The sequence below is a fragment of the Manis javanica genome, chromosome 3 (assembly GCF_040802235.1).
Source record: "Manis javanica isolate MJ-LG chromosome 3, MJ_LKY, whole genome shotgun sequence".
In the NCBI taxonomy this organism is placed as follows: Eukaryota; Metazoa; Chordata; class Mammalia; order Pholidota; family Manidae; genus Manis; species Manis javanica.
This window is the reverse complement of record NC_133158.1, coordinates 209,796,515-209,809,384: the sequence shown is the minus strand read 5'-3', so window position 1 is coordinate 209,809,384 and position 12,870 is coordinate 209,796,515. Positions and strand designations below refer to the sequence as shown.

Below are 12,870 nucleotides of genomic sequence, written 5' to 3'. Positions count from 1 at the left end.
CCAACCAACACAAATAGGCTGACTTCACGCAGCGTGCTGTGTTGGGTTTGCGAGATTCAGCAAATAAAAGTAGAGGATGCCCAGTTAAATTTACATGTCCGATAAACAACTAAGAAATTTTAAGTATAAGTATGTGGCAGGAGTAATAAAGGGCTGTGTCTCCAACTCAGGAGACTTGTGTCTTCTGCCAGATTCCATGAAACAATAACAGGCTAGTAACTTCCTGGCTTGGAAGGAGGGTACAAATCAAATCCCAGGCCTGACCTGGGGTCCTCTGTATCTCCAAGTCTGATCTCCATATGCGAATATGCAATGTAAATTTCTGAAGCTGAATACTCTGTACCCTCTCATCCCCCAATTACCCAATTCTCTTGTAGGGAAGAATCTGGTACAAAGGGGAATGTCTGGGTATATATATATATCATATATATAGCATACGTCTACATACATCCAATCATGCCATTGATGCCAGAAGAAAACTACTTAAAACAAATTGAAGGCTTCTGTGATTTAATGGTTGAGTTGCTCTTCTGTAGTTCAAACAACCTTAGTTTGCACACTCTGAAACCCGGTTTTTAGTAACCACCACAATCTGAATTCAGGCTCCCACCAGAGGGCTGGGTTATTTGGCCTAATTCCAGGTACAGTCAGCACATCTTAATGGAGCTCAGCACGTGATAGGCAATATCAGAGGTAGCAGACAGAATTCTTGGCTGCAAGCAACAGAAACCAGCTCTCACAAGCTTGAAATTTGTTACAGGACTATCGACAAGCTCAGAGAGTTGGCAGGAAGGCTGGAGAACCCAGCAAAGAAAATGAACAGGATCCATCCAGGTAGTCTAGGCGGGAATTAGGTGAGGTCACAGCACAGAATTAGTCAGGTGAGGAATCCATGCATGGCTCTGACTCCTCTGCTGCCACCAACAGCAGGTGTCAGTGGATAAATATCCTCACGCTAGACTGGCAGTGCCACCATCATCACCCTGAACAATTTGCCAGCTCTCATTTTTTAACCTGCATCTTTATAATACTTGCAAAGTTCCAGGGTAGATAAGCTTAGGTTGTGTGTCCACATCTTATCTGCCGAGCATAGAGAAAAGGAGAAAAGAATCTCTGGACCCTTCAGCTTCCATTGGAGGGACCCTGTCCTCCACCGTGACTCACGTAATGTGGGTTTCCCCCATAATAAGAAGAGAATGGATTCAATTACTAAACAGGCAAATATGACGCATGGTCACTTCGGGGGGATACCAAAAAAAGTATGACCTGGATCTTGCTTTAAAGCAATTTTGCTCTTGTGCCCATAACAAAACAAAACAGAACGAAAGGATAATCGTGACCTTTCCCCCTAGGGAACAGGCGGGAGGACTGGAAGAGCTATGAGAGAAGAAGGAGATTCTGTGAGCTGGAGCAGCCAGCGAAGTCTCTGGAGGAGCTCGGTCATCTGTCAGGATCAGGAAGACAGGAAAACTCTTCAAATAATCAAAGGTAGGAGGAAGGCAGTTCCCGTGAGAGGTAAAAACAAGCGAATATGTAAATGTGGGAATGGGCAGCACCTGTGGGGACAACCAGATGCCTGGCCTGGCTGGAGGAGAGAGGGTTTCCCATGGAACTCAGTGGTTAATACATGGGAGGGGCAGGGATGAGTCGGCCAGGGATCTGGGCTGGATGCAAGAGGCAATGGGAAGTCATGTATATTTGCTGCTCTGAGAAATTCTACACTAAAAAACAGGATGCTTTGGGAAGATTCATCTGGCATTGACAGGCAGAATGGGTTGGACAAGGCAATACTGGCTGTGTTCTGGGGAACCTCCTTTCTCCTGACTTCAGGCTGAAATATTCATTCGAGTAACACCTCTTACCTCCCCCAGCCCTGCCCCGCTTGGCTCCAGGAGCACTTGGGTGCATTTGGACCAAGAAGCTGAGCATTCAGAGCTCAGTCCCATTCTCTTGGAGGTTCCTTTCGGTTTCTCCACACCTTTAATTTTCCCACTGGGAGGCCTGCATTTGGGAAAGCTGCCTGAGACTATGTGGGCAAACCTGGCTTGTTCATGACTGACCGACAAGGCAACCCATTTGGCCTTCAGACCCAAAGTCTTACTCCTGGCCACATGTGCCATTTGGTGCAGCACTCAGGTCAGCAAAAAGAGCTAACATCTATTGGCGCCCCGTGATGTCGTCTGGAAGGCCAAGGCATGAACCCAGGAAGCGTATGAGGGACACTCAGATCAGAGTATTTATGATATGGATTCCGAGACTGGGATTCAAAAGTTCTGGAATCTGGTCACAGTTCGATTGCATGTATAGTCATGCAGACTTTATTTAGCTTCTCTGAACCCCAAGTTCCTCACCCATAAAATGTGACTAACTCCTCATTTCTTCATCTCTCAAGATCGTTAGGGAAGTCCAGCAGCAAAAGATAGTTTACATCACTGTGTCTGAGTGTCCCTCCCCCTGAGGGAGTGAGAGAGACCTGCTCCCCACGGGGTCATCACCATGGCACTCCAAATTACTGAAGCCCGAAAAGCTGGCATTTGGCATGTTGCAAGTAGTCTCTGCACCTTGCAATAAAGAACAAACTTGTCTTCAAGACAGAGCTTCTCTTTGTTCTGGAAGACACCACTCTGTGAGATCTGTTTAGCTATGCGGATGTTGCGGTAGATGCTCTGAACATTGGGAAATGACTCACGCAGATGCTTCAGACTCAGATGGCAATGGTTCTGTTAAAGTCACTTGGGTTATTTTGGAGCATAATGACACTTGCATCTGTGAAATCCAAAAAGGGTTCCCTTTCATTTTTATTTTGGCTTCCCAGTCCCTGAAAAAAATTATTAGCCCTTAAGGGATGTGTGTGTCATTTTGTCCGGGCATTTGCTCGCCAGCAGTGGGGCCTGGGTCTGTTTTGGGGCAGGACGGAGAGGCCAACGAGGTCTCGTCAGGAGGAAAGGTCAGGAGCAGCCTGCATGGAAACGGGTGCAAAGCACACTGGACTGAACCCTTGGTGTTCAGTGCAAGCAGTTACTTAGAGGAAACTAAGCCACACTTTGAGAAAGCTCTACTGTGGTTGCCTGAGTGAGGCCATGAGGGTGGGATGAAGGTCAAGGTGTCCTCCTGAGGGACTGGGTCTCCGGGAGTCAGTCGTCCTGGACGGAAGTTGATCCTAATGCAGGGAAGAGGGCTCTGGGCAAAGGAGGAGACTCAGCTGGTCCTTGAGCTGTCAAGATGCTGCAGATGAGAACCCGCCACTGCTGCGCAGGCCTGCCAGGATCAGGCAGGGCAGGTGCGGGCCTGTTGTCTCCAATGGCAGCAGCCTCCGTTTGCTACTGAGGGTTATTCTCAGTACTTCCAGCGGCCCTGAACCTTCAGTCAAGTCAGGCATGAAGGCGCCGCTTGGCCCCAGTGGTGTGGTCACAGAGACAGGGTTTCCCAGCTAAAGATGGGCCTGGGAGGTAGCAGTGTGGAAGCAAGATGAGTCGTCAGGGAAGCTTAGGAACTCAAGTCAGTGCCCTGGGAAATCCTCAGAAATAGCTAAGGGAGGAGGGGATGGACATTTTCAGGGAATATGTTTCCAGAAATTGAGTCAGCATATGAGAAGCTTATATAATCCCATTTTATAGACTCAGGAATGGTGAGTCTGGGAAGGCGTGTCACACACTGTATGTAGTAAGCATTTAATACACTTTGTCACATCTCATCCTCACAACAACGCCAGGACATAGTATTGCTATACTCATTTTACAGTGAGGAAAATGAAGCTTAAAAGCATTCCATAACTTGCACAATGTCCCACGCCTGCAGAGGGAACAGCTGGGGTCCAAACTCAGACACGTCCGACTGCAGTCTGTGCTCCTAACCACCGCACGCACACTGCCCGCTGGAGCAGGTCTCTCCTCCAAGGCTCCAGGGATTTCCTGCTCAGATGGGCATAGAGAACAGGGTCTTGGCCAAAGACTCCAGTCAAGTAAGCCAAAGAGGGAAATCGGGACAGGCCATCACAACAGAAAGGAAAAAGCTCAGACACTGAGAGCCGTGGGGCTGGGGCTCAGAGAGCCGGGGGGCAAGGGGTGGACACACAGCAGGAGGTAACAGCAAGTCTGCAGTGGTTCTGGGAAATCACATGGGCCCGCCAGGCCTGAGCCGCACCATGTGCTATACCCTCACCCTCTCGGGATGGGCCTGAGGTTTTCCTAGCTTGGCAAGCAATAGCCCTTGGGACGTATTAATTTTATGTGTCAATTTGAGTGGATCAGGGGGTGCCCTGACATTTGACTTAACTTTATTTTGGGGTATGTCTGTGAGGGTGTTTCCAGAAGAGAATGGCGTTTGAACCAGCAGACAGGTTGAATCCAGACTGCCCTCCCCAGTGTGGGTGGGCCTCATTTAACTCACTGAGGGCCTGAATAGAACAAAAAGGAGGAGGAGAGGAGAATTCACTGCTTCTGCCTGACAGCAGGAGCTGGCCCTTGATCGGCTGTGCTCTTGACTCCAGCGGCTCCTCGGTTCCCAAGCCTTCAGAACCAGACAGAAGTACACCGCCAGCTCTCCTGGGTCTCGAGCTCAGACAGCAGCAGATCCGGGGTGTTCTCAGCCTCCTTAATCACAGAGGAGAGATATATGTATACCACTGGTTTCTTTTTTTCTGAAGAACCACAACACAGGCCTGCATAAAATTTGATTCATTCCTGAAGTTGGAGGTAGGCTTCCATGGACCTTGATCATGAAGCCGGGCAGAGATCCTACTGATTGAATGGGCCTGAGTGTAACAAGTAATGACCCTGTTAATGCTTCTGTTTCTGAACAGATTGTGCTCCTTCTACAGATGAACAAGTCTTCATCCTTTTAAAATTAATATGTAAGGAAATAGACATGTACATAATTTTGGTGGCAGTGTAAATTAGTGTTAACTACTTTGAAGAATGATTTGACAAACTCAAATTTTTAAATGTGCCTGCCCCAGACTCAAAATTCCACTTCCATACATCTATTCTACAAAGTCATACTACTGCACACAGCTACATTTACAAAGATGCTTATTACAGCACATTTTTAATTGTTTACTGTTAAAAATGTACATTTCTATTTGTAATTCGAACAAGCCTCTAATCTACTAACAGAGGATTAGAGGCCAAATAATTATCATATATCTATCCTATAAAATATCCAAGGATTTTTTTTAAGTGAGGTAGCCCTATATCATGAAAAGATAGGTAATATATACTAAGTAGAAAAAACTTAATTTCAGAAAAGCATGTATATAAAGTCTATATAAAAAAGGATGTATTACAATTTTTTGTTTTAAAAATATGTAAGAAGTTCCATTACTACCAGAATCCCCCATTTTGTCCTTTTATAACCACACTTACCTCTCTCTCATCACTTCCCCATTCCCAACCCAACAACTGAAAACCCATTCTCCATCTGTAATTCTGTCATTTCAAGAATGCTACATAAATGCAACCATACAGCATGTAAAGCTTGGAGACTGGCTTTTATTCACTCGGCATAATTCACTTGAGGTTCATCCAAGTTGCTGCACGTGTCAATAGTCCATTCCTTTTTATTGCTGAGTAGTATTCAATTGTACCACCATTTGTCTAACCATCAAAAGGACATCTGAATTGTTGTCACTTTGGTGCCATTAGGGATAAAGCCACCAAGGACATTCATATGGTTGTAAAGGGCCACAAAGAGATCTTCGTGGGGATGGAATTCCTCAGTATCTTGACTGTAGTAATGGATACAGGAATCTACACATATAATACAAATGCACAGAATTAAATACACACTCACGTAAATGAGTACAAGTAAAACTGAGAAAACCTGAACAGGTGATGTATTTTATCAATGTCCATATATTCTGGTTGTGAGGCTGCCCTAAAAGTTTTGCAAAATGTTACCACCCAGGGAAACTGGGTGAACTGTACACAAGATGTCTTCTACATGGGAATCCACAATTATCTCAAAATAAAAAAGCTTAATTTTCTTGAAAAAGTTACTCTCTTAGGAACCCCAAGTAAAATGCAGTTCGATTTCTGTTGTTTCTTATTTACTTACTAAATGTCACTGATCGTCTATGTGTAAAATACTTACAATCAACTTTCTTTTATAACAGATTGATCTTGTGCTATTGCTATTCCATAATTGTAAAGGATCAAATTAATTTAACAAAAAATTAATATCACCTGAATACTTTAAAAATCATAAGAATTAAAAGTCATCAGTAATTTTACTACTTTAAAAAATTGTGTCAAGGCAGAAGTTATCTTTTCTCCCCAAGTTCCCTCTTCCCATCCACTCCTAACCCCAATAAGTTCCTATTCACTACATCTCTTTCCTGACTCCAAAGCACATATAGATACATAGGTAGATACATAGATAGATACAGAGAGATATAAAATGGACATATATATATATATATACAGATACATGTACTATATACACATATATAATCATATACATACATTTTTTTAATGAAAAAAGAATCCAGTTATGATCTGCACTTTGCTTTTTCATTTACTAATTAATGTACCTGTAATGAACAATATACCTGAGATGAATTAGGACGTCTAGGTCTATGTTGGCCACTTACAATGGCACACACCATAACTTATTCAACTCCCCTACAAATGGACATCTAGGTTTTTTCCATTGTTTTGCTATTACAAGCAAGTCTACCACATTTTTATACATATCTTTACATAATAGTGATAATATTTCTAAGGAATAGATTCCTTGAAATGATACTGCTGAGTCCAAATACAAATATGTTTTTACTGTTTACTGTTAAAAATGTGTTAAACCAGAGATATTACAAATTCTGTTTTACTTTTTGCACTCCAGTATTGCTTAACTTTTTGTAATGAGCATATAACTTTTATAATAAATACCTTTAAAAGAAGGTATGGTACAAAGGCCTTTTGATCACTGGGTCATTCTCTCTAAGTCTTCCTAGAAATTGTCCCTACTATTCAGTCCTTCTCAATGGAGGCATTTGGTAACGGACCTTTGGAAGTGTTGGGAGGACTTTGCTCAGTTAGTTAGTTGATTGGTCGATTTTGCTAAGTGTGAGCTCTCTTAATGAAGAGGGCTTCTGCTGGCATGTAGTGGGTGGGGGCCAAGGGCACTACTATCTTGCAATCCACAAGACATTGCACGAAACACGAAGAGTGCCTGTGTGGAGAAACTCCAAAGCCTATTTTAGGACACAATGTATTTCTTCCTGCTTCGGTTTTTGGTCTCAGTCCTTTACCGTTAGCGACCATGGACATCTGAGGGCTGCAACACGACTTGCTTTTTGATACACAAGTGCACAGATCAGCAAACAGGAAGAACACTAAAGATTCCAGCTGCTGAACTGAATCTGTATCTGGCCAGGTCTCCCACTGACAGTGTGGGGTGGCTAAGCAGCCCGGAATATTACTGGCATCCCTACGGCACATGAGCATGACCGGCTCTTGTTAAAGCCAGCATTTCAGTCGTTGATTCATTGCCCACAGTTGCCCACTGTGATGATTGGAAAGTAAATGAACTGCAGATCATCCAGCAGCCCAATGCGAGATTCACACATTTTTATTTAGGAAACGTTATTTCCTAATGGAGCAACAATGAACAATAATAGTCCTTTAACCTCAGTTGAAGGGTCTCAAGACAGGAAGCCAGAGCCTTTCCAGAGTGAATAAGCTCCCAATCCTGAAACCTCGTGCTGAAAACCACAATTTGTTTTCAATAAAACAGTGTGCACAGCTATCGATAGGGCAGTTTCCCTGTTGCCTGAAGGACACCTCCGGCAGTCTCAGTCTGCAGTCTGGCTATTTTTAGGTCACCCAAAACTGTAGTATCACTGACTCCCTTTGATGCATTCTACAACCAAAAGAAGCAGCTAAATTAAATTACAAAGCTTAATGTTCTTATTCCTGGCCTCCCAGCATTACCCGGAGAGGCTTCTACTTCCATTAGAGAACACTCAGCTATAAATCTCGCCCCAAAATGCGTTTGCATATGGCTCTGTGGACAGTGACGGGCTCCAGGGCCTTCCTCAAAATGACCCTCCACTCGTCCGCTCGTGTCTGAATGTCCGTGCTCTTCCCGGGGCTGCCTGGGGATGGGGTTTGGTAGCAGGATGGGAGCGTCCCCTGAGGGGTCAGAAGGGAGGGGACATGGTCCAAGGGAGGCAGGCAACCTTGCCTTCACAATCAGCTCCTAAAAGAGGGAGGTGGAGGCTGTCATTTCTCCCAAGCCCCTGACACAGAGGAAGGCAGTAAAAAGCCTTCAGTTTTATCCTCAAAGCTGTCTGAGATCACCCCCACGGTGAACTGGCTCCCTGGTGGACAAAGCCTTAATTGGAATCTCGCTGTTGTTACAGCCCCAGTTCAGCCAGGATCTTACAAAGTGCCACAAAGAGACACAGGCTTCATCGTCCGCTTGCAGTTCTGTTTTCGCCTCGGGACACGTGGCAGCGATCACAGCTTACTCATCTGGACCAAATGAGCGGTGTCTTATTTCCTCCCCTCCGTGCAAACCCTCGGTACAGCCGATAGAGGCAGGGCTCTTGGGTGACATCCCGCACTGCTCTCTGCCAAGAAGGTCTTGTTCCCTATTTCTAAACTCGCAGAACAATCCCATTTTAGGACATTTTTTATCGGGACTAGCTTTTCGATACTTTGCATCACCTTTTTCCTTTAAAAATGATTTATCTTTTTTCCACATGGGGTCACTTTTCTGGGTCTCCCATTGGAATGTTCCTGGGTCTCTGTCCAGTGTTCCTCCTGCTCGGTTAAGAAAGCAGCAGCCCTCACACTTTGCTGAAGGAACAAGTTCCAAAGCCTAGGCTGGTGGTTCTCAACCATGGCAGCATATTAGAATCGCCTGGAAAGCTTGTTAACAGTCCCAGTGCTCCGAAGATGAATGCATTTGATTCCACTGACATGACATTCAAGGTGGAGGGCTATAGGGACAGAGACTAGATCAGGGGTTCCAGGGTGTGGGGCTCATGGTGGAGGTGGGAAGGGTCTGACCTCAAAGGACAAACCAGGGGAATTTGGGGAGGTGTTAGAATCATTCTGATCCTGACTATAATGGATGCTGCAAGAGTCTATGCACTCTTAGAAATTTAAGTTTTTTTTAAAAGCGCATACTACTGTGGATATTTTATTTTAAATCCCAGTACCCAGGCCATATCCAGACTAATTAATTCAGAATTTCTGGGTGGGATCCAGACATCCATTATTTTTAAAGCTCCCCAGGGGTTTCCAGTGTGCAGTCAAGGTCAAGAACCCCTGGTCTATGCAAGTAATGTTTGCTGGATGTAGAAAGCTGTTGCTGTGGGGAACGGTCCCTTCCATGGAAGGGCAGCTCCTTTCCCACCAACCAGAGGCACTCCTGCAGTCAGCACCCACCTGCCACAGGTCTGGGAAGGAGGGAGGTTCTTGTGGTTCAGTTCTTAAAGAGATGCTTTTTCTTATGAATAGTGTACATTTCTGTCTTTTGTCTTCTGACCCGTCCCCAAGGCCAGAAATAGTCTTATTAGACACAGAAAAGACTGGGATCCTATTTCTGGACTATTCCAAATTCACTCTGCTCTCCCACCCCTCAACCATAGAAGGGAAAAGAAACTAAAAACTGGCACATGTGATCAAGACAGGCAAGAGTATTGTGTTGGATAAGTTTAGGTATTAACTTCGCTGGGCCTCAGGGCACCCAAACATTATTCTAGGTATTTCTGAGATGGGATTTGGGGATGAGATTAACATTTAAATCAAGAGACTGAGAAAAGCAGATTTCCCTCCCTAACGTGGGCTTCATCCAACCAGTTGAAGGCCTGAATAGAACATGAAGGCTGACCCTCACATGAGTAAGAAAGAATCCCTACTGCTGGCCATCTTCAAACTGGGGCATCAGTTCTTTCCTGCCTTCAGCCTGCAACTCAAACATTAGCACTTCCTGGGTCTGGAGCCTGCCAGCCTGTTGGCCTTTCAGACTAGAACTGTAACTTCTCCTGGTTCTCAGATCTTCGGACTTGGACAGGGATTACACATCGGCTCTCCTGGGGCTCCATCCTGTCGGCCCACCCCGAAGAGCTTGGAATTTGTCAGCCTCTGTGATTGCATGGGCCAACTCATTATGATAAATAGATAGGTAGATAGGTAAATATATATTAATGTATGCGTATATATGTGTATATGTACATGTGTATGTATATGTATGTATATATTCTATTCTATTGGTTCCACTCCCCTGGAGAACCCTAATACAGATTTCTTAAAATTCACAGTCATTGGCCAAGCAGGCCTAAGCTGCACCAGTTTAAAGGTAACAAGATATCACTAATGTGGGCCTTTCTAGAAATACTGCAGAAGATTTACATGCCCTGTCTATTGGGCGCTTCTGTTCCAAGACACCACCTCAGGATCTGAACATGGACGTCACCCCCTCACACTGCCTCACAGATCAGTGCTCCAAAATTAAGAGCAACTAGGAGAAGGAGAGAAACCTGTTCCTGCTTTTCCCCAGAACATGGTGAATATCTGATCCTTGGAACAAACTTAGGTAGCCTGGTTCAAGCAGATCTTTGATTATTGCTTCCAATTCCACTGTTTTGTTTCCTCCTTGGGAATATATGAAATTCTGAGGCTGGCACTCTTTGCTGTCTTGGGAAGCTATTATCCACTCCCACATCATCTTGGTTAAAAGTCCTTGAACTTTTCCCCTGCATCCCAGAAGAGATTATAACATTTTTCTCCTCCTAGGCCTCCTTCCATTGTGTTCTGTCCGCCCTGCAATTTTACCACCTTCAGTGTGGGTAGGAATTCAGTGTTGCAGTTTTAATGGCTTTGCAGTGGTTCCTTCGTGTACCCCACTTCCTTCTTGGCTCCCCCTCTCACATTTTCATGTTCTCCTGTGATGAATTTCCAACCCTTCATCATCTAAGCCTTGTCTTCCAGCATCTGTTAGGCAAACAATTCCCTGAAATGTTATTCTATTTCTGCAGTAGATTGTTGCAGACTTTATTCTCCATCTGAAGACTCAGGTAGATGTTCCCTTTCATTTCTGTTGCAGGAGGATTTCATAAGCTCCATGATGAAAGGTTTTCTGTTGACTTAATAAAGCAAAGATATCCATCGGGACTCAATATTTACTAAAATTCAAGGTGGGGGACTGTCCTTGGCCCTGAACTCTCTCCACTAAGGCACTGACTGAATTTTACTCTCAAATATGCAGTCAGAGAGGGGATGATATATTCAGCCTCTGGATCAATTTTCATGCCTAGGAAGCTTTTATCTGATGTGATTCATTTAAGCAAAAATATAATCAAGTTTTATGTTCAGTACCTGACTCTCTGATACTGTGAACAGATGAATTTCATAGAAAACTACAGTCTCCAAAATGTTCTGCTATTGAGTTCTCACAGTCTTTGACTCCTACAGAGCAGGCTTAATTATGGGAGGTGAAGAGGGGGTGTTAATAAACTTCGCACGAAGCAATGCACCTTTGCTCTCTCCGTCTCCTTTGTGCAGTGTGTGAGTGGAGGTAGAGCAACAGGTGAAGAGGGGATAAGGGCGCCTCCAAGATGCAGCCACTCCATACATTTTTCATTTCTGAAGCGAAACTGAACAGTTTTGAAACATCCACTCTTTGTGTTTGGCACTCTTGCAGATGGTAAGGGTTTAATAGCAAAGCAAAGTTCCCAATTTGAGAAGGTTACATTCTAGGGGTTGTAGAAATTTGTCAGATGGTTGAACGCTCTGAAGAGCATCAGCAGGCAAGGGGGTGGAGTGAAGGAGGGGCTTAAGGACTTAGGGGAGGCGTCTCATAAATTGATTTTTACCAGCTCTTTTCCTCCAGAATAAATATTATCTAGAATCCCAATACAGAAAACACAAAGTATCCAGTTAAAATGGGCCCTCAGCTCCTTTTGTCCCCCTCAGGGGCCCTCAGGTATGTCCATGAGCGTCAAGGGACACAGCTGAAAAAAAACCACTGAGATGAGTCTAAGAGGCACATTTTCAAAACTTTTAGTGGTATTTTAGATTTTTGAAACAACTGATTCTGAATGGATCTAGTTCCTAAAGGGAATGAAAAACCTGGAAGACATAATTTGGATTCCAAAAAAGTAAGAAACACTTAATTTAATAAGACTATTTTTCTACAAGGTTTATAAACTAACAGTTTTAAATAGTTGCAATTGTGAACTGAAATCTACAAGTCGCTCAAACTATGACCTCCTTGTTGGACTAAAGGGACACTCTTCCAAAGGTAGTCCTTTGAAGGAAATGGTTTCCTTCTTCCTTCCTTCCTTCCTATTTGAATAAATGGTTCTTATTAAACACCAGTCCCACTGTTTAAAGAAACAAGTGTCAGGTGTGGATGAAACAAATGTTCTGTGTTCAGACAGACTTGAGCATGAAACCAAGATTCCTGTATGCATGATACTTATATGACCATAGGCAAGATTCTTAACCTCTTTGAGCTTAAATTTTCTCAACTGTAAAGTGAGACATTTCACAGGAGAGGAAATATACATAGCTAATAAACAGGTAGAGAAGGTCACCTTGTTCAGACAAATGTAGGCTCAGATTACAAAAAGATGCCATTTTACACCAATTTGGTGAGAAAAAAGTGTAAAAATCTGAAAATATCAACTGTTGGTGAGCATATGGAACTACTGAATTTCTTATAGATTACTCATAGATATAAAAATTGGTGCAACTACAATGGAATATTACTCAGCCATAAGAAAAAAACAGATCCTACCATTCGCAACAACATGGATGGAGCTAGAGGGTACTATACTCAGTGAAATAAGCCAGGTGGAGAAAGACAATTTCAAATTTCAAATTTGGTATTTCAAAAATACCAAATGATTTCACTCAT

The 12,870-nt window shown here is 43.8% G+C and overlaps 1 protein-coding gene across 1 annotated transcript in view; it reads left to right on the top strand.

Moving 5' to 3' along the window:
- Positions 1 to 12,480, top strand: part of ADRA1A (adrenoceptor alpha 1A) — a 111,170-nt gene extending 98,690 nt beyond the window's left edge. Inside the window, exons 2-3 of the mRNA XM_017654416.3 lie at positions 1,353 to 1,488; positions 8,363 to 12,480. Coding sequence (XP_017509905.2) covers positions 1,353 to 1,488; positions 8,363 to 8,537 — 311 coding nt within the window. The 3' untranslated portion in view covers positions 8,538 to 12,480. The remainder of the gene's footprint in view (positions 1 to 1,352; positions 1,489 to 8,362) is intronic.
- The last annotated feature ends 390 nt before the right edge of the window (positions 12,481 to 12,870 follow it).